The 22,911-nt window shown below is 37.4% G+C and overlaps 1 protein-coding gene across 1 annotated transcript in view; it reads left to right on the forward strand.

Moving 5' to 3' along the window:
• Positions 1–18,770: 18,770 nt before the first annotated feature.
• The window catches only part of LOC122800419, a 325,449-nt gene continuing 321,308 nt past the window's right edge, over positions 18,771–22,911 (forward strand). Inside the window, exon 1 of the mRNA XM_044069866.1 lies at positions 18,771–21,397. Coding sequence (XP_043925801.1) covers positions 18,914–21,397 — 2,484 coding nt within the window. The 5' untranslated portion in view covers positions 18,771–18,913. The remainder of the gene's footprint in view (positions 21,398–22,911) is intronic.

Below are 22,911 nucleotides of genomic sequence, written 5' to 3' on the forward strand. Positions count from 1 at the left end.
CAGTTATTATTAGATCAGAATATTTACCATAAGAGAATCTGTCTGAGAAAAGCACTTCAGCCACTTATCACTAAGTGTACCCTTTCACTTAGTTAAAGTGCAATGCAAGTTAATCTTTTAGGTTTGATGGTGTTACCCATCTTTGGTGGAAGTGGTCAAATGAAAGTTTTCTTTTCTAAAAGATGAATGTTAGTGAAATGTGACAAGCTGTGTTGCTTGTACTTGTAAATGGTTGCTGACTGAAAAAGCTTTCCTTTTTGTTCATGAAAACCATACCAAGTAATGAAGACGGTGTGAAAGACAGCAAATTATTATACTTTCAGCTGATATTTTCCTGATAGGCACAAATAATGGCAAAATATTCAGTAACAGTGGGTACTGGTTTAGAGACCTGATGAAGTCAGTAACTCAGGCACTGCCAGGATCATCAGTGGTGCTGAATTTAGTAAGAAGATCTAAATGAATCTGAGAAGGAATCTGTGAAATCTGTACAAAGATGGAAAATAAAAGACCATAGTGTTAGCTATAGTCGCATAATGTACAGTAACTGTTCATTCGGATTCCAGTTCTAATGGTACTCTTTTATCATATACATGCAAACATGCAAGCTGTCACCATTCTGATATATACATATATATATATATATATATATATATATATATATATATATATAGAGAGAGAGAGAGAGACAAGGGGGTTCAAAATACACAGTCAAGTTTAACACACTAAGTCCCCAAGAACATAAAAAAGCATTATCTCCTGTATAAACTTTCTTTCTCCCACATTGCACCTAATCTTATTTTTAAATTCCCTTAAGTTATTACTCGTATTTCTTAAGTGTGTTTATAAAAATAGAAATGTGTTGTGTTACAAGCATATATTTTTTATTTATGTTCATATCTAATTTTAATGCAAAATGTCAAATTTAGTTTGACATTTAAGACTAAGGTGTTTTGTATTCTTGATTTTAACTGTGACTTCACTGTGTACAGAAACATGAAAATTAAAGGTGTTTTGTCTACATGGGTAAACTAACTCATTAGATTTGAATTGTACTGTGTGAAATATAACATTTTATGGGGTATCCTTAATTAACAGTATTAAACAATATGCAGATATTTTGTGATGAATGTTCAATATTGTGTTTTTATTACATTTAAAAATGTATTTAATATTCAACGTGTTATGGTATTTTAGTGATGTCCTTATGAGTTGGTTTGAAAATCAGTTCTCTGTTTGAAAATAATGAACATATTTGATAAACATTTCTAAAGCCCATTATGTATTTAATGGACTTATCTTGGGTAGGTAACCTTAAGGTACACAGTAGGTTTCCTTTCCAAAGCACTGATTCCAATCTTTCACATCCCCAAAAATGTAACAAATTTCCCCTCAATTTAAACTTAAAAGTAAGAGGAACACATTTTATCTCATTATGAACTTAAAGTCTGTACAAGATAAGTAGGAAACACTTGATATATACTAAAATGGGGGCACTTAACCAGAGTTAAGACATCTCACTGCACTCACATGCAATGCATCTATATCACAAAAATCAATTTCCCTTATTTATACAGTGAGAAAAGTAAATGCATTTTCTCAGAAACTACAACTGAGTTTAGGTATAATAGTTTCTTTCAAAGCCACTGTCATCCATAGCTTGCTCAAGCCTCCGTCATCCATGGTTTGTTCAAGGGCAGCCATATTGGTCATCTTAAACTATTTATCCATTTTATTATCAGTCTGGCAGTAAAAACCATTCTGGTTCCAAAACTCCTAAAATGGACTGCAAATTTTAAAATTGAGAATTTTCAACATAGTTTGGTAGAGCCTAGACAAGATTATAAACTTCTCTTCAAGTCCTTACCAAATGTGAGCATGATTTTCTTTTGCCTAACAACCTTTTACTACAAGTTCAACTGGTCAGATCACCTAGGCAACTCAGTGATAGTCCTTGGTCTCGCCATAACTTGTGCTAGATAGGGGGAGATGTGGTCACTGTACTTGTTTAGACTGGTTTAGAGCTATTTTCCAGTATTTAATGAAGTAATTACTTTCCACACTCCTTGGGTTTATCTGCTTCACACAGCTTGTGCTTTCTAGTCCTCTGAATGCTCATGGAGTGAACCTTACTTTTGAGCTATTCTACCCTGTTTCCAAATTGGTTTTTGATCCTTAATATGGGCAGTAGATCAGCTGTAACAACTCCTGGAAGTTATTTTGTTTCATACACAGCCTACTTGTTACATATCCATGGAAGATTCCAGTGTGCAGATTTAGGCTCATCATGTCTATTTTAGTAATAATTTCATCCACATAGGTAAATCCGTTTGTCTGACTTTGCTTCCATAGGGCTGGGTACTTGTATCACTGATGACGTCTCAGTTGGCAAGGTGAGGTCACCCGGAACTCCAGGCCTTAAACACCACTGCCTTGTAAACCTGACAGTCGTGTTACTTTCTTCTTAATTAATCCTCTTATTCTCACCTTTATTATTTATATAGTATTTTTTCCCACAACAGCTCATGTTGATAATAAGCAGGATACCACAGGGATCATTTCTGGGGCTAGTCTTTTTCAGTGTTTTATAAAGAGAGAATAAACATTGACCTCTCCCAAGAAGAAGAAAAATGTTTTCATGACAAAATGTCAGAGCTCACAATCCAAATTTCTCCAATTACCATGGCTGTCTATTACCATCAACCACACACAAATACACACAAACATACATGCACATATAGTATTCATGGACAGTTTGAGTGTTTAAGTGCCAATATTGTACCATTTTTAGTTGTGCGACTAAACTTAGAGTAAGTAACTGAAGCAGGAATGTATGAAGAAAGAAAGTCACTAGTGACAGATGTCAGTATAATAAATTAATGAGTCATTTATGACATTACATGTAAATAATGAACCTGATTGTATTTTGCTGAGCAGATATCTGTGATAACAGACTGTGTGCAAAGGATAATAACTAAAAAGGATAGTGCTGGTCTTCAAACTTATTTAACAAACATAGCATGAGGAAAAGTCTTCACAGTATCTCTTCTTTAAACCAGAATATTATTAAATTGTATGCAAGGATCATGCAACTAAAAATAAGCATGGATGGAATTAAACTCAGAATGCCATATTTCTTAATGCAGTGTATATGTTTTCTCTCTTATGCATGTTTTATTGTATTTTTTATAAAATGTAGTTGCAGTTAAATTCAGAATTTTAGATTTCAGAAGACAATGTAATTTTTATTTATATTTTTGTGTATTTATTTTATCATCCGGTAACCGAATAAGTTAAGTGGCTCATTTAATTTTCAGCCAAAAATGACACGCCTGGTATTAATATTACAAACATAGAACTGAACAAATAAATGGTTTAAAAATCATTTTGCTACAAAATCTCTAAAAATGAGTTAGCCTTATAAGACGGTCCAGGTACCACAGGTATACACAGTTTAAGAAACAGGCAGTCTCTGTCTAAAGAATTAATACAACAATACATTTCTTTATATGTTCTTTTTTTCTAAAGATCGGTTTGTCTTACCTCTTTATTGCTTAGTGCACTGCTTATTTTGAATGTCTTAACTGTTGCAGATTTGGTAATTTTTTTATTTGAAACATACCTGATGAAGCTCTGACAAGAGTGAAAGCATTCATCTTTTGTTTTTACTTAATAAATCATGAGGTAAGCAAGTAATACCAGCTCAAATCCTATTTTCTTATTTTTAATAAGAATGCAAGGTGGTCTTTAACATGGATCTTACATAAATATTTATGACAACAGTCTACTTTAGCAAGTCATTTGCTGATATCATTCCTGTACATCTAGTTTTCCTTTTTCTTGGTTTGTTCTTCGTAAGGAAAGTGTTTACTACCCTTAAGACTGGAAAACTACATTTCATCAGTACTAGGTTTTGTTATCCCTAAACTACAGTCCGTCACTATCCTTTTCAATCAACTTGTATATATATATATATATATATATATATATATATATATATATATATATATATAATCTATGTGGATCTACTTTGAAAAGTTAAAATTCCAAAGCTTTGAAATGCAGTCTGCCAAAACCAGAATATCAAAGTTTTGGAACTTCGAAACTTTAATAAAATAAAAATAAAAAAAACATTTTTTTTAATGTTTTTGTAGGGGAGGTAAGCCCTCTGCATCCTCCCACACCCCCTGCTAAATAAATATTCTAGCTCTGTGATTGCACTACAGTGAGGAAAATGCTAAATTTCCCATTCTACCTGTATGGCGATCTCCATTAAGAACGTTTGAAGTTCCAAAACTTTGATATTCTGGTCTCGGCAGACTAAATTTTGAAGTTTTGGAATTTCAACCTTTCAAAGTAGACCCATATATTCCAATTCCATTTTTCTGTTATAGTCTGTCATACAGTGTGAATTTGTATGGTTGTGTCATTAAACGTCAGCAGTGCCATGTCAATTGTATGTTAAATTCATCTTATGCAGACACACTGTGCTCAATAGCGTTATATATTTAGGGACCTGCTTATGTTCAGAAACCATTTAATTTTTGCAACCCAACGATGCTTGAGATTCTTAGTTCGTTTGCTAAATAGCTTATTTTATGGTTATTTACTAATTTCTGTTTTTGGCCAAATGGGCTGGTCTTGGTAAGCCACTGTTTTCAATGACTCAAGTCACAGGCAAAATACAGATGCAATGTTTTGCAAAAGTGCATGCAGATTGAATAGTAAATGTAGCAGTTTACAAATTACTGAAAAGATCTGTATTTAAAATGTGCACATAGACTAGATAACATTAATCAAAGACATGCAGGTTGTCACACAGCTAAGCACATGTGAATTCACTGTGTCCTGACAAGGGAGGGTATACCATGAATATAGGGTCAAAGAAAACATTGTGAGTCCATTAAAGGAATGGTTTTAAGAGCAGAGTTACTAACTTTATATATTTAGCAGTACTCGCTCTATTGATACACATTATTCAGAAGAAGAACAGTTTTGTAGAAGAAAAAAAATTATATTCACATTGGGGTACAAGGTTTCTTAGCCAACTGTCTTCCTATCCTCATGTTCTTAGCCTTGTAAACACAGTTTCATTTACCTGGCTAAAAGAAATTATCATTTTGTCATGTTTTTATTTGAATTTTCAAATGTTGTGTCAAGCAGCAGGATTTTAATATGTTGTATACTGGTGCAAATTATGTAAATAAATCTGTTGTTCTGAGCACTCTATTAAGAGCAGTTATGCCATAAAAATGTGGTAAATAAGAAATGCACTAACACAATTGAAACAATCAGTCAGGTTTTCCTGTGAGACATTTCAGTGTCATCATCAATTTAGAGGGAAAACAGTGTCATAATACTACTACAGCCAGTAGCATAGCTGGAGCAGGGTGAATAGGGCAATCACTTTGGGTGCTGTCTTCTCAAGGGTGCAACCCACTGATGTAAAATAAAAAAAAGAATGTTTTCATTCAAATACTTTTTTTTTAATTTCCCTTTAAGGGAAACAGCAACGCATACATCCTCAACGAATGTCCAAAACACTCCTACGTGCCTCCCACACTTGCTTACATCATCTTGCTTTAGCACTGCCCTAAAAATACCTGAGATTGGCTGTGCGGGTAGAGGGGGGCAGTGCCACAGTGCAGGACAGGCAGTGGTTTGTGCTGTATATTTCTTGCTTATAGCGAGCTGAGGGATGTAATGTTTTCCCAAGTGAAGTCACTTGCTTTGGGTGCATTTGGTACCTGGGGAAACAGACTAGGGAAGAAAGAAATTGACAAATCTCTGACATAAGTAGGGGTACTTACTAGTTCACTTTGGTGCTTGTGCATACATGTATAGACAGACTGCTGAAAGGGGTCACTGGGGGAAATGTTTAATTTTAGTGCTATTCCATACTTAGACAGAATAACCAAGGGGATCTTTGGGGAAATGATTCATTTTGGTGCCATTTGAGTGCTCAAAACTACTGAAGGGATTGTTGCAGGAATTGTTTAATTCTGGTATCATTTCAGTACCTGTGCATACATGGACAAACTACGGAAGGGGGTTTTGGGGGAAGTGTTTCATTTTGGTGCTTGTGCATGCATGGACAAACTACTAAATACATGCGTCTGGAGTGTTTCTCCCTGGGCCTCCACTGAAAATGGGCTCTGTCCCAGTCAGACTTACTCAGTAAACAAATGATAAATAAATAAAGGGACCTTTGTGGGAAGTGATTCATTTTGATGTCATTTGATTGCTCATGCATACATGCACACACCCTCCAAATTTATGTTACTAGTCTCCTTGGTTACAGAAAAAAGTAACATGTTTCTGCTTCTCATGAAAACAGTTTGGGGGTGAATATATCTCAACTTCTTTGCACAAGAAATCTGGACAATGCCTAAAATAATGGGGTCAAAGGCCCAAAAACAAGGACAGGTTTTAAATAATGCTCTTATAAAATGTAAACTTAGAAAGTTGCTAGAATAAGAGGATTCATATTAATATGCATTTTCTGAAGGAAATGAAGTGTGAAACACAAACTTATTATTTAATAATTTCAATCTTCACTGATTTGCAAGAAAAAACACAAGTTGTATGACGTGAAAATCTAGATATTCTACAGAAATCTGGACAGTTAAGAGGTATGGTCAGAAGCCAGGGCTAAGTACTCAGCACATGTTGCTTAATACTGTGAAAGTCCATTTGTTGTCTGGGTGAACACAGGAGAAATATCAAACAAAAATGAGGCCTCACTGGACTCTTTATTTTTAATAGGCTTCTTGAGGTCTCCATAAAAGTACCTTAAATATTCATGATTGTTGCATATTTGCAGAATAACAAATAGCATTACCCAAAGTAGTGTACTGTATGTCTGAGCCAGACATTGGCTTTGGAAACTTTTTTTCACTTGGTGCTCAAACAGCTATAGAGTATCATAAAATAGGATAGGTGTATGTAGTGCATTGTACAAATAGTTATTGGATTTGATATTAAGGATTATTACTGGGCTCTTTTAATGTGTGTTTTAAATAAAATGAAGATAATTTTAGCTCAGACACTCCCTTTATTGATGATTAGCATGAGAATTGAATATAAACCTATTATGAGTTGTGCAGTAACAAAACAAGTGTGTGTGTCTAAGTTCATATTTAGTACTAGGCTAACTACCCTTGTGGGCCGTTTTAAGCGAAGCCAGATTTCTCATCCCAAAGGTAACAATCAAACCCTATATCCTGTGTGCATGAGATAAATGACTAATATTGTCAGAAAATTTTTAATCCAAGGGACCACCCCCTCCCCAATAATTGTTGATTTCTTCTGTTACCTATTTGCTTACAGTTTGCATTTATCTTTATTTATTTTTTTAGGTTTGGGGTCATTTTCTAACTGAAAAAAAAAAACACTCAGATGTACAGCCTATATTGTCTAGTAGAGCACACTCCTGTTGCTAAACAGAAAACATATTCAGTGTGAGTGTCTAGTATCTTATGCCACGGCGGGTTTACTGTTAGCAGACTGTAAACCATACATTGCTGTGTAGATGGCCCAGCATTCACTGAACTAGCATTGATTGTTAAAACATTATGTTACAAGGCGCTGTTGATATGATGTAAATTTCAAATACAGATGATATTATAATGCACACTAGACTTTTTTGCGCAGTGTACATTATGGATGTATTTTGAAGAGTCAAGGTGTATATTTTAGCTGCTTCTCCCCTTGGGGGTCATAATTATTGTGTCTGTACACCAGCCACAGTTACTGCATGATTTTCTCTGCTGTAGTTCATACTTAGCAAGCTATTAATAGTATAAAGTGTTATGCTGCTGTTGGCATTTGGACTGTACTTGCAAACAAAAGTTGATTGTGATGAATTCTGCTTTGTTTTTAATATCTGTGTGGTTTCTTTAAATTGCTACTTTGTGTTATGTTTGTTATATATTGTATGACAGTTAAATGATTAACTGTGAAAAATGCTTCGCACTTTCAGTAAAACTGCTTGTTTGGATATGCTTTTGAGCCTCTTGGTCTATGTTTTTGTGAAAAGCTGCTGTCAAGGCATTTCTTCTAACAGCTTTGCTCTGTGGGGAGGGGGACGAATGAGGGTCTCAGTCTGGGCTCCAAATGCCTAGCTATTCCTCTGGCTACAGTGCCCAGTCTGCATGATCCAAGACCTGTGAGTGCTACGGTACTGTTGTACCATTAAGCACTGTTACACTAGTGAGCCTTTCAGAGAGAAATTATCATATAAACTAAAGTCTGAGCATAAACTGAAACTGAATTATTATGTTCACGAGTCAACTGAACAGAAAATGAAACTGAAACGTATTCATGAGTCATCTGAACAGAAACTAAAACAAACTTTATGTGTACAAATCCTCTGTGCAGAAATTTAAACTTTATATTCCTAAGTCATTTTTTATTTTCAGTTTCATTCTTGATCTGCAGATGTCAGTTAAGGCAATGCCGTCAGTTATTTTAGCATTTCAAAGCTGCCTCTCGTTGCATATAGCACCCAATCTTATTTACTACTGTCATGAAACATTTCATTTCCAGGCCTTGGATAAAATTGCAAAGGCTAGGGAAACTTTATATAACCTGCAAGCAATTCTCTGGAACAAATTACTAATAGCCCATAGCATGCATCTGAAAGGAGCAGAGAATACTGACTGTAGATTTACTTAAATGTATTCTGACTCCAAGTTATTATTTCTACTAATCTATAAGAAACCAGGAAAGTTTAACAAGTGGTACTTATAGCTGTCCAGCTTCATTTGCATGGCATTAATCAGTATCAATAACAACATAAGTTTCCATAACTTGTTAAACTGATTTGAGCTTCTTTATGCAGGATTATTTTACAACAATCTCATTTTAAGTCATCCACTAGCTATTTAGTGCAGAAAATGAATGTTGTGAGTTGATAATTAGTTTCATCCTGCAGTCCTATGTTCACTTCTCCTCAGCCTCCAGTTGCCCGCTGTTTGATTCTGTACAATTCACTTAACCAGGCATTGTCACTGAAAAGAGCCATTGTACCTAACAGATTTGCCTGGTTAAGACAAGCATTTAAAAATACAGTTTCAGTGCTGATACAGCAAGTGATGAATAATAGCTGGAGACTGTTACATGGGACACTAGGCTTTTATCTACAGTTAAAGAATGTCTCTTGCAGGAAGGTCTTCTGGGTGCAAAACTGCAGAATTATGTATGTGGTTATTTTTTTATGACACATCCCATTTAAAGTGTTTCTTTGTTAGGGTGAGTACAAGTCCCCAGAAAGAGGTACACTGTATTACATAAAGGGATGTTAACTGCAATGTCAACACATTCGACCCCAAAGTACTGTGTTAGTGAATTACATGTTTTAAATTTTACACTGATGTTTTTCTAACGCATTATGTATGCCCTTTCCATGAATCTCAACCTCAAAAGCAGAGTCTGTAATGCAAAATAAATAGATTAAATAAATGAATGAATAAATACATATAATAAATCTGCATGAGAGTTGTATATTGTTACATTAACCTAAAAATAACCTCAAAATTACTTTTGTTTCACCTAAGTACTGTTGTTGAGAAAATCTCCTGGAGAATAACTAAGTACAGCAGATATGTTACTGCAGTTTATTGTATCAAATCGGCAACAAAAAATACAATATTATATTTATTTGCAAAGTGTAGCAAAATGGGTGTATCCTGAACATACAGTGTTAGCTCTAAAGCTACCAGTAATTTGGCAGGTGATTATGGAAACAGACTGAAACAGTACATATGATTGTTCTCAGCTACTGTCTTCATTCAGACATGTAGAACATAGCTTAGTGAATGAAAAGTGGTCCATGATTGATAGTTTGCATAGTCCATGTTATTGTATTGACTCTGATAATTCTGCCAGCATCAGACATGCTGTAAACAGCATAAAAGTGCAGTAAAATCAAAGGAGAATTATAAAAATTCAATAAATAGTGAGGCAGAGTGAGGGTCATTCAGTAGTGACCTGTACAAATTGTGATGCCCGTGCCCTGGCCCAGCAATCAAGCAACCTCAATCCTCACCACTAACACCAGTGAGGGATGTCTCATATAGGAGGAAAGGATAACTAATACACACAGTAAAGTGCAATTTCCCTTAACAGTACACAGAGATCACAGTCAGTCCAGGGCTGGTTACTCCCTCACTCTCCAGTAAGACTCCCCACTGGCACAGCTATAGGGTCTAGATCTCAGCCTAGCAGGCAAGCTAAAACATCCAGCGCCCTCTCTGTCCAACCAGTGCTTCATGTCCCTGCCTAGGTAGCTGACACACACACACACACACACACACACACACACACACACACACACACACACACACACACACACACACACACACACACACACACACACACACACACACACTCACACACTTTGAGAACAGTTTATACAACCACACAGACACTCCTGGGAAATGCTGGCAGAGGTTCTCCAGCTGTGCCCCTTTTTCCCAGACGATATGGTAGTACCAGCTGCCACCACCCACTAATATTTATCAGCTACTCAAAGGCCCTTAAAAGGGTGTCCAATTATTACTGTGCAATAGTATTATCCAATTGGTAGTATAGCCCAGGCCTAAAGCTATTGGGGTGGCTTTGTAATACTTTACCAAAGGCATGCAAGTACTCTAAAGAGCTTAAATTATCTCTACAAAAACAGCCCCAGTTGAAAGGGTTTAAAAATATTTAATAACAAATAGTCAAAACACAAGACAATACTTTTTACTGCACAGTGCTAGTCAAGAGTTCAGAGATCACAGAGAAATACTTAAAATAATTCAGCAGTACAGTTCTGACATCACAGAAAAACACTTAGTCTAATCTTTATAGTTTCTAGCTATTTCTAAGAGAAAACACAAGTCTAAGATAAACTTACATATAGAACACAGGCAGAGTGCTGATGAGTTGGATGGTCAAGACAAAAATGTTTAATGCTCTCTGATTCTCTCTGTTTTTAAAATCACATTCCTGGTTCACATTACATCATTCTTCACACTTCCCTGGGTTCCCAGGCTAACAGAAACTACATTTACATTCTTCACCTCTGGGCAGAAACCAGAGCAATAAAGGACATTTATGCATGCAAATTCTGGCCATTAACTCTGGCCTTAAACAATAGGCAGGATGCCTCACTTTAGACTCACTGACACCGAGTTTTATCATCAAAGGATCACAACATGCTTTACTTGGTCAGTAGAGTGCACCGTTGTTACATTTTTTTCCAGTTCCACGTGTAACACTATTTTTACCATTTAAGACACAAGCCTATGGTTTACATTAATATTTACAAATAAATTATCTATAAAACCTTGTGATATCTGAGTTATCTATAAAATTCTATCGGGCTTGGCTGGCAGCCTTCACACAAATGTACAGCATTGTATACTTCATCTAGCAGATAATATATGATAGTACTACTGCAGTGTCTATAACCACACAAATAAAAGGTGTGGTAATAGGAATAGTTTAAGTGCAGTTCAGAAAAAGCTTTATTTGCTGTAGCAGTAAATGTGATGTCAGAGATAATACTCCATAAAACTGTTAAATTGTATTGCAACACAGTTTTGCTGTGGCTAGCATTGCTGCTTCACAGAGCTTGTTCTTTTTTATTTATTTATTTTTTATTTATTTATTTTTGGTAAGTTCCCAGATGAGGTACTTTATGTGGCGTATCAGCATTCATTCGTGGTTTTGTTGGATGTTCTGTTTTTTTTTTCCAAGTCTTGAAGACATGCTGTAGGTGAACTGGTGATCCTCTAGATTTCTTTTAGATATGATTGCGATATGTGTGCATGTGAGTCCATCTGTATTCTGTGATAAACTGGCATATTGTAATGCATTTGTTCATTTACATTTTATTGAACAAGTCAGGTCTCCTATGTGTAGCCTTTTTTCAAGAGAAACCTTAGGCAGTAATTTTCTAATTTCCTATGTTTGGACCAGATTGGCCATGTTAGAACACAGATTTCAATACAATAATCATACAGACAGAAGGACTCCCCCACAGAAGTTATAGACTTAGAACATCTAATGGCAATGGAGAGTTATTACAATATATGACCAACAATAATAAATAAACCTGTCCAGTGACTGTATTAAACCTTTAGATTTTATATGTCACATTGTTAGCCTGTAGAAGTCTAGTACTGTCCTAAAGGTAGGGATGCAATAAAATTCTAAACTTCATTGAGTAAAATCACAGTGCAATCTACCTTTAATGTATCAATGCATGATTAAATAAAGGCCTAAGTAATTTAATCATTCTTAGTAAGACATGCCTTTTTAGGATTCAATCCTTTCAGAAAAATTTCCTTTATGCACATTATTGGGACAACAAATTTTCCTTAGAATATGAACAGAAAGAGGAATTAGTAGTCAGTCATGGGTCTAATTTAAGAGATATATAATATGCTTATCTGTTAATGACAGTGGAGACCTTGTGATCATATGTTTACATAAGAAATATACCTTCCTCAAGGCCTTTATCCCAATTCAGTCAACATCACTTCTAAAACAAATATTTGTATCTAGCAATACTCCAGAGTTTTAATAGTCAACAACTGACAATAGTTCAGTGCCCTGGACAATTGGGTCAGTGGCATGAGGAGAGCCAAAATGTATCGCATTGGATTTCTTGTTATTTAAATTGACTCCTTGAGTAGTGAGACAAAGATATCTAACTATCCAGGGAAATTGTATAATTTTCATTATATATATGACAACAGCATTTTTTCCACCCATCCACAACCCCTTTTTCCCACACTTTTGCATATGGGGACAGGGTATCACTTCAACAGTGGTAATACAGGGAAATTATATATTTTTCTTTATATATGACAACATCAGTTTTTATCTGGCTATCCACAGCCCCCTTTTCCTACTTTGGCACATGGGGTCAGGGTGTCACTTCAACAGTGACAGTCATCTAGAGCCAATGTTTGCACAGATGGGAGGCTATCCCTGCCATGCGTGTTCTTCTATACCACACACACACACACACACACACACACACACACACACACACACACACACACACACACACACACACACACACCTACAGAAAATTTAGTGTGTCCAATCCACCTACTGCATATCTTTGGAATCAGGGAGGACATGCAGACACCACACAGAATGCACCCCAGACAAAAAATCAAACCAGAAAACCTCTTATTGTGAGGTGGCAACATTACTTGCTGTGCCACTGTGCTGCCCCAATTTTCATATCATCAGCATATTTTACCAAATTTGTCTTTTTTATGAGGTCCATAATGATACATTCCATAGTCTTACAGATGAGACTGTTCAGGCTTATGGGTCTGTAAATCCCCAGGTCTCTTGCTAGGCAACCTTTGTGGAAGGGAGTAATTGTTGCTCTTCTCCATTCTGCAGAAGCAAAGCCTGTGGTTAGGCTATGATTGAAATGGGTACATAGTGGTCATGCTAGTTCATGTTTTAGCCTGTTTAGAAGACAGCCTGGGATGTCATCTGGTCCCATAGAGGCTGCTTTTTTGCCTCAGACAAGGCTGTGAGGACCTGCTCTTCAGATATGTAGGGCGAGGGTGGGGAAGTTTGGGGGGAAGATTTGTGATAAGTTAGGAGGGGGTAAGGGAGTGAAATTTTTACCAAACCTTTCTGCTAGCAGGTTTGATATCTCTGTGGGGTCAGTGTATGCAATACCATTGGCCATTAGTTCTGCACATGCTTGGATCCTACCTTTTAGGCTACATATATAACTGTAAAATGCCTTATAGTTATCCTTGGCTGTACTTGATAAGTTTTTCTCAGAGGAGCCCTTGGAGGATTTGACAAGTTGTCTTATTTGCCTGTTGAGGCTGTGGAGGGTGCTTTTCCATTGTTGGGGCCTTGTCTTTGTTTTCTTCGACAGCAACTTTTTTGTGTTTATTGTAACATTTGTTGATGTTGGACATCCATCATGGCAGCTTGTTTTTACTTGGGGCTCTAGCTTTAAATCTTTCTGGCACAGCTAAGTTTATACACTTATGCAAGTAATTGTACAGGGCTTTAGTGTAAGCTTCAGTGTAGTTATCACTTCCAGCTTGGAGTGGGGCTTGGAATGCATTTATACCTTCACCAAGGAGGGTATAGTTTGTCTTGGTGAAGTGTTTTAGTCTGTTTTCACCCTTTGTGAGTTCTGGTGTTAGTGTCAGCTTGAAGATGACTGATTTGTGGTCAGGTTTAACCAATGAGGGTCCAACAGTTGTAGCAGTGCACCTGTTTGACATGTTGGTGAGGACCAGATCTAGAATGTTTGTTCCTCTTGTCGGGGTATGGACAATTTGTTCTAGGGCATTGGAATTAACAAAGTCAATGAACTTTTGTGCTAGCGAGTTAGGACTAGTGTAGGTTTCCCACTTGATGGTGGGATAATTGAAATCCCCTGTAATCAGTGTGTTAGCTAAAATTTGGATTGTCTCCCGTTTAGTCAAGTAGGCTTCATGGGTATCATGACCCAGGGAGGGAGATCTATAGTTGCCTATGACTTGAATGGGGGTCTTACCCACCATAACCTGGAGATGGAATAACTCAATGGAGTTCTCCAGTGAACTTATCTCTAATATAGACTGCAGCACAGCCTCCTTTGGTTTTCACAGTTTCATTTAGTGGTATAAAGGTGTGGAAGGCATTATAGCCTTGCAAGGGTAGGGTACTATCTAGGGCTTGAACCAGATTTCTCTGACTGCATAGACATCTACTACATCTTCCAGTGTTACAAGTGCTTCTAGGGAGTGCAGTTTTTGGTTTAAGCTCCTCGCATTTTGCAGCATGACCCTTATTTTGTTTTGATTGGTTAATTTCACGTTGGTAATGTTGTTTTTGAGACCTTGCCTAAAAAAGGCACTATGGGAGAGGCAAGAATATTTGCCAACAGATGAAAGCCTAGAGGTGATGGGTGCAAACCATGTCTGGCAAAGCAACGAGGTTTGACCTTGGCTTCCCAGTCTGACAGGAACTGGATCCCCTTTGAATGACACCAAAAGCTAAGCCAATTATTGAAATCAATCATTTTTTGTTTATACTGTGGTATCATTCTAGGTGAGGGTAATATGCTGCTCAAAGCTAGGGACATTCCTGCCTGGAACACATACAGAGAGAGTTCAACCACGTCTCTCTTCAGATAGCCCAGTGAGGAATGTCTTAAGTCATTCACACCAACATGAACTATGACAGAGTCGTAATGGTACTTGTTGCTGACAGACCTGAGTGCATGCATGATCTGATGAAGCCTGGCACCAGACAGGCAACTCACTTTGACTTTCTCTTTGTCCAACCTGGTGAGCGGGACATCCGTCTGTTTCACTAGTGAGTCTCCAATGACAAGAACATTTTTTTTAGTGTTACATCTTACGGGCTTGGTGGGTGAGACACTGGTGTTGCTATGTGTCATGGGTGCTGTGGAGATTGTGTTAGTTGTAGCAGTCTTGTGTTTTGGAGGTCTTTGGTGTTTCAATAAGGTTTTCGAGAGAACCTCCGTGTATGTAGATTTTCATGTTTGATGCATACTATGTATATGAGTAGTGGTACTATGTGCATGTGTAGTAGTGGGTGAGTTGACAACCTTTTCCATGTTACTGCTTTGAGTGAGAGAGAGCATGGATTCAAGATTCTTGGTGTAGGTACATCTCTCGCACTCTGTACTAGAGTGAGTTTTTAGTAGATGTTTGTCGGCATACATGAGGCAGATGCTACACTGCCTCAAGAGACCCAGTCATCAAGGTTGGCAGGAGAAATAAGAGTAATCCAACTGTCCATAATACTTGGCTGAAGACTACTGTCACTAGGGGTGGCTTTATAGAATCGATCATGGAGGAGCTCAGTGGATGGATATAATGCCTGGGTTTTAGGGAACATTTGTTGAATTTAACTGTCCAGCTTTAACGCAAAATTGCACGGAAGTGCATGGTGCTGTGTGATGTATAAACAAGCAGAAACCTTCTCAAATGCAGGGCCTAAATATCAAAAGCTAAAAACTTGATAAAAAGCTTTTAAAACATTTAAAAGGACCAGTGTGGATGCTTATTCCAGGCCCTAGACTGGCCTCCCTTTACCAGACACGTTCCAATCAGCACAGTCCTCTCACTAAAGTGCAGATAGGCCCCTTACAATACAAGATGGCCTGGAAAGCATGTTCAGAACATACAAGCCACTTCAAACAGACCCAGACTAGTTCCAATATATGGTCCTGAGTATAGGGTATACTATGTAGATTATATGCCCCCCCCCCCATTTAAGACAGAAATCATCAGGGCCATAGAAACAATGATTCCCTTTAACAGACCATCCCAATTATAGTATTTTTTTTTCTCATAACAAACCTTATGTAACTAAACATTAACAGGGTTTGTGTTACTGAAATGATAGTCATTTAAACTTGGACTTGGAAGAATCTTACTACAGGCCAAAGCAGCGTTTGCATCTGAACACTTCTATAAGAAATATTTCACTCTTTGAAACATGAAAGGGGGAACATGCCATGTCTTTCACAGTAACATGCACTGGGAGTTGGCATAATGGTTAAAGTGTTTGCCTCACATTTAAGAGGTATAGGGTTTGATTCCCCCTAAGGGCGAATTGATTAGGTTTAAAATTACCATAAGGACAGATTTCCTCATAGCTAAGTATTAGGTTATCATATGACTGTTTCCTTTTGAATGGCCTGTTGAGTACATGAAGTGTCACTAAGTGTTAATCTGCCTGTGCCAAACACTGCACTGTAATTGTTAATCTACCTGTGCTAAACCCTGCACTGTAAGTGTTAATCTGCCTATACTAAACTGCACTGTAAGTGTTAATCTGCTTATGCTAAACACTGCACTGTAAGTTTGTACCTATCTATGCTATACACTGCACTGTGTTAATCTGCCTATGGTAAACACTGCACTGTAAGTGTTAATCTACTTATGTTTAACACTGCACTGTAAGCGTTAATCTGCCTATGCTAAACACTGTAATGTAAGTGTTAATCTACCTATGCTAAACACTGCACTGTTATCCCAGTTTTTATGATCCAATGGCCATTTTGAGCACTGAGTCATCCGTGGGAAGAATTCCTTCTGAACACTGATGTTCATTAGACACCATAATAGGAATATAGCCAAGTTCTGGAGGGAAAATATTGGCCCCCAAAGCTCTTATCTTCAGTTTCCTGTATCACTAAGATTAATTTGGCCAAGGAACTGGGGAATTTCCCCTGTTTTTCAGTTAAGTTCTGAGGGGTCTTTGGGCTACTACAAAGTCCGATTTATGCTCAGCGATTGTTAGCATAATTCCCATTTCCCCATAACCTTAAACAGGGTAAAACGTGTGCTAGAAAATAAAAGAAAAATAAGTACAACTCTGTTGCCATTCAAATACAAATTGCACAGTTATATTAACAAATGACATATTACAATACATTTCATTGTTGCAATAATACTGAAGCATTTTCTAGTTTGTTAATCAGTGATGCCTTGCAGTGCTGTCTTCAGCACGTGCAAGTTTTTGTCCGGTCACTGCAGACAGGTGTGGGGTACTACTGACGGAGTGCACGTTTCCTTTGTCTGGCAGATAGTGCAGAGGATCTGAACTGACAACGAGCTGCTTCTTTAATCGAGGGTACATGGTTTCATTATTTCCACCTCAATTTGTCTACTTTGTGGCTTTAAGTAAGTCAGTTAGCCAGTCAGTGCTCTCACTCACTCCTGAAAGGGGTCATTTGTATCCAGTGGACTTACCCAGTTAACAAGTGCGTTAAAAATTGTCATCAAAACATTATTACAGCAACATTTTCCACGTGGTGACATGCTACTTAAATGTGTTGGATTCCAAAACATGTGTTTTAGTACTGTTGTAGTATGTTCATTATACCTAAACGCAATAAAGTAGGAGTCCTGACGATATAACGCACTAAAAACAAATAGCTCTTGATCAAGGGATGGGCAGTCCCCCTGCTCTTCCCCAGGAGTTCGAACTTATATATATATATATATATATATATATATATATATATATATATATATATATATATATATATATATTTTTTTTTCCAGGGTCAAAATCTGTCAAAAGAACTGAATAACTGCCGGCACGCACTTAGAAATCGTCCCATCAATAATTGGACGACAGCGATCTATGTTTTTGCCCCCGCACCTGTTTCGGGCTATAGACGCTTGTTGAATTTCACCTCGACCACCTGGGGATGAAATACCGGTTGTACTATAGTATGATTTTCTCCCCAAATGCTGCGGGTGATAAAGTAATACAGCAATAAATGATGTTTTACAGAAAAACTTTAAATCTTATAGGGCGGTCCTTTTACAACTCGTGATTGATTTAACCACTGGCTCTTATACATTATATCGTCAAAAACCGTTGATCAACATGCTTTAATGCATTTCTTTCACTGTGGGAAAAAAAACTCAGGAAATGGACCTTACCTTTTTAGCATATGGTCAATAGCACCAGTACCATTTGGGATTCCTTGGTCAGTGGAGGACAATGCGTTTTTCGTGGGTTTCATGACCTGTATTCAGATGATCAAATTTACGATAAATTATTGTCCAGAGTAAAACATCCAAAGATCTGTCTTTCTGATGTTGCGTCCATGTTTTCGAGTGTACTAAACTGTATGTACTCCGGGATTTTTTGGCAATTTTATTGGCAGAAGCTGTGTGGCGCCATCTACCAATAAAAAGCTCAAGTCGGCAATGAGATCTAGTTTCGGTCTGCCGCAAAAATCCTACCTTTAAGTGGATGTGACTGTCCTATCCTGGTGGAATACGCAGTCATAACCTAAGAATAAAGCGTACTGCTTTGCTTATTTTGATAAAACTTTTTTCTGTGATTTAGGCAAGTCTAGTAAACGCAACCGTGAAGGATTTCCAAGTCTAAAATGGGTTACGCCTTGAAATATAGTGCGTCTGGACTGGTCCTTCAAACAAAAGCGCTCTTTTTGCTGGTCATCATCTGTGTTTGTGGAAGAATTTATGGACAAATGCAGTATGTCGTTTCTGAGGAATTACTTCGTGGTACTGTGATTGGGAATCTCGCAAAAGATCTGGGATTACATTTGTCGAGTATTTCTAGTCGTAACCTTAGGGTTGTCTCTAAGTCTGATAAGCAGTATTTCAAAGTCAATCCCAAAGATGGGACCCTATTTGTGGATGAAGAAATCGACAGGGAGCAACTCTGTGGTCGAAGCTCTAAGTGTTTTCTTGGTCTTCAGCTGATATTAGACAATCCACTGGAAATGAGTAGCGTAAAAGTTGAGATTTTGGATATAAATGACAATTCACCCAGATTTCCTGCTGAAAATGTTACTCTAGAAATAATAGAAGCAGTCAAGGTCGGGTCGGTTTTTGTATTAGATGCAGCGCGGGATCCTGACGCTGGATCCAATTCTTTGTCAACATATTGGCTTACTCCAAACGAACATTTTACTCTCAGAGTGACAACCCAAAACGATGGTGTCAAAGTGCCCGAAATTGTGCTGCAGAAGGAGCTGGACAGGGAACAACAAGCGGTTCATTATTTGATATTAACGGCTGCAGACGGGGGTGATCCAGTTTTAACAGGTACGGTAAACGTTCTCGTTAAGGTTATTGATATTAACGATAATGCACCTATTTTTAATCAGTCGTTTTATAACGTGAGACTTAAGGAAAATTCCCCCATAGGAACTATTGTGATACAAATAAATGCCACAGATCCAGATGAAGGTGTCAACGGGGAAATTGAGTATTCGTTTGGAAGGGGTCACTCTTCTAGTAATTCGTATTTAGGATTTATCATAGACAAACGAACAGGAGAGGTCAGCACAAACGATGTGTTGGATTTTGAAGAGACCAGACAATACACTGTACAAGTAAAGGCCAGAGACAGGGGTGCACCATCTGCGGAAGAATACTGTACACTCACCATAGACCTCATTGATATGAATGACAACGCCCCTGAAGTGATTATAAACTCGCTGACCACTCCGGTCAGAGAAGATGCCCTCCCGGGCACCGTGGTTGCCTTGATCGCTGTCAGCGATAAGGATTCCGGGGGAAACGGGCAGGTTCACCTTCAAATACTCCACAACGTCCCATTCAAGCTCGTACCATCTTTTGAGGACCATTACTCTTTAGTAACAAGCAATTTATTGGATCGTGAGACCACATCGTATTATAACATTACATTAAAGGCTGTCGATTCAGGGGTTCCTTCATTGTCCACCCAAAGACTGCTTTTTATTGAAATTGCTGATGTGAATGACAATTCCCCCCGTTTTTTACACACGTCCTATACAGTTCAGGTACGGGAGAACAATCATCCGGGATCGTACCTTTGTTCGGTGTTGGCTTCTGACTCTGATGAAGGTAAAAATGCCAAGCTTTCTTATTCAATAATAGATCACAGTATTCCAAATGTCCCCATTTCCTCTTACTTTTACATCAATTCCAAAAACGGCTCACTGTACAGTGCTCGTTCCTTTGACTATGAAGAGGCCCACGTTTTCCAAATACAGGTCCAGGTTGAGGACGCTGGTGTTCCTCCATTGAGAAGCAACGTGACAGTCTATATTTTCATTGTTGACCAAAATGATAACGCTCCCAAAATTATTTATCCCAGCCCTGTGCAGGGCTCCATGATCCAACAAACTATACCCCGCTCAGCACATGTAGGTCATCTGGTGATGAAGGTAGTAGGAGTTGATGAGGACAGTGGTTATAACGCATGGCTATCTTACAGGCTTCAAGAGTCACAAGACAGTGGATTGTTCCTTGTATCACCCTATTCAGGAGAAATCCGCACAGCTAAAAGCTTCCAGGATTTAGAAGAAAATGTCAAAACCATTATAGTGGAAGTGAAAGACAGTGGGAAACCATCCCTTTCTACATCTGTCACACTCGTGTTAACTATGGAAGACAATAAAGCAGAAGGATTTTCAAGTTTCAAGGACACGCCCGTCCTGTCTTCTGGTTCTTCAAATATAACATTGTATTTAATAATCGCATTAGTAGTAATTTCATTTATTTCATTTCTAACCTTTACAGCACTTGCCGTTAAGTGTTTAAGAAACGGAAAAAGTGGAACCCCTTTCTTTGCAGAACCTTATTGTTGCTGCAGAGAGCAAAGTTTGGATTATAAGTACCCTTACAATTATACTGCAGAAAGTCTAAGGATACAGCTGAATTCAGATGGTCCTCTTAGATATGTGGAAGTGCGCCCAAGTGGATTGATCTCCCAACCGGAAAACACGAGGACTTGTTTACCCCCGGTGTTAGATGGTGATGACTTTCTTTTCATGAAACCTGGCAATGCTTCAGATCTTAGCAACAGCTCTAATGCTGTTCCATTAACTAATGACTACTCTACAAATCCATCTAACATGGTAAGATACCTCTAGATAAACTTCTGCGTTTTCTTTTAATGTTTAACTAATATTGCTTTAATTTTTAATTGTTTAATTAGTGGAATTTCTTTCCTTGTTTATGTCAACAAGGGTACTTTATACACCTGTGTGCTGAGTTTGCTTTGATATTTTAAAAGAACCTCTTCATTACCTGTGCCATAATCTTGGTCTGTGTAGTGCAATTATTAAGTGTAGACCCAACTGAATGTTGCTATGAGGCTGACATTGAATAGGTAGACTGACCCCCAGTTATATTTTGTTTATATCATGTCTAAGGCTGGACACAGGATGCAGAATTCCTAAAAATGAGTATCAGTTAAACATACGGTATCTTGCCTACAGTCAGAGTTATGGTGTTGACTTCTGTTAATAAAATACCAGGCTTTCAGTGTAAGGGTTAACCTTCATATGGAGACTGTATTTTATTTATTTACTTTTTCCATGTTTATCATGATATTCCATGTTTGTTTTGAAAGGTTCATTTCCTGCACTCGTGCTAAGTGTGCTCTGTCTACATACTTTAGTATGGCAGTTTAAGGCTGTGAATGGGCTTCATCCTTTGTTCTGGATTAAAGTAGGTAAAGAGACAGTTAAAGGAATTACAGAAACAACTTTAACTCCAGCTTCTGTAGGTTGACAGAGAGTCTTGAAACATAGTACTGATAAAAATGGGAAAAAAGTCTGGTAGTACAACTTAGAATTAGTTAGAAAAGGACACTTGGCAGCAATATAGGACATGCAATATGTGATTAGCTGAGTAACAGTATAGTATTAAAAACAGTACTACATTTTGTGGGTCTGCTCTGAACCTAGATAACATAATTACAGTAACAAGTCAGCACAAACATTATTAAGTTACAGTACAATGAAGATCCCAGTGTGAGCATGTTCACGAAAGGCTATATTTTGTTTTACATGGCTGGAGTGAGAATTAGTGGATTATAGTCAATGCTTTATGATATAGAAGGAATACACCATATAGATTCATCATACATCATATGAGACATATGCTTTAGCTGGTTTTGTAACTGTGTAGATCATCTGAGAGTAAACATTACCTTTGTATGGAATTAGAGAAATACAACACTTATGAATATTCAAATGTATGTCTTATGCTGTAACTGGCAGTATCACCGAAAAATATAAAATGTCCAAAGCATGACTGGCATTTGATCATTAATATTTACAGAAATATGTCTAAAATGTGAGAGGATTTTTTCAGTTTGACACAGTATGTACAACACCAACATGAGGATAAAAGTTATACAAATATTTGATATTGACTATTCGTAGGATGACTGGAAAGAGAAGCTAGTCTAAAATCTGTTTAGTTTGGATGGGTGAACGTTTATAAGTTTTGCTGTCTTAATGCTTTGATTTTACTTTTACAAAAGAGACAGTTGATCAGATTGTTCGATATTCATCAGTCTGTGTATATAATAACTACTAACATCCGAAGTAGAAAGAATACTCTTAACCCGTCTGTTACTGTG

The sequence above is a fragment of the Protopterus annectens genome, chromosome 4.part0 (assembly GCF_019279795.1).
Source record: "Protopterus annectens isolate FY-2018-M chromosome 4.part0, PAN1.0, whole genome shotgun sequence".
Classification (NCBI taxonomy): domain Eukaryota; kingdom Metazoa; phylum Chordata; order Ceratodontiformes; family Protopteridae; genus Protopterus; species Protopterus annectens.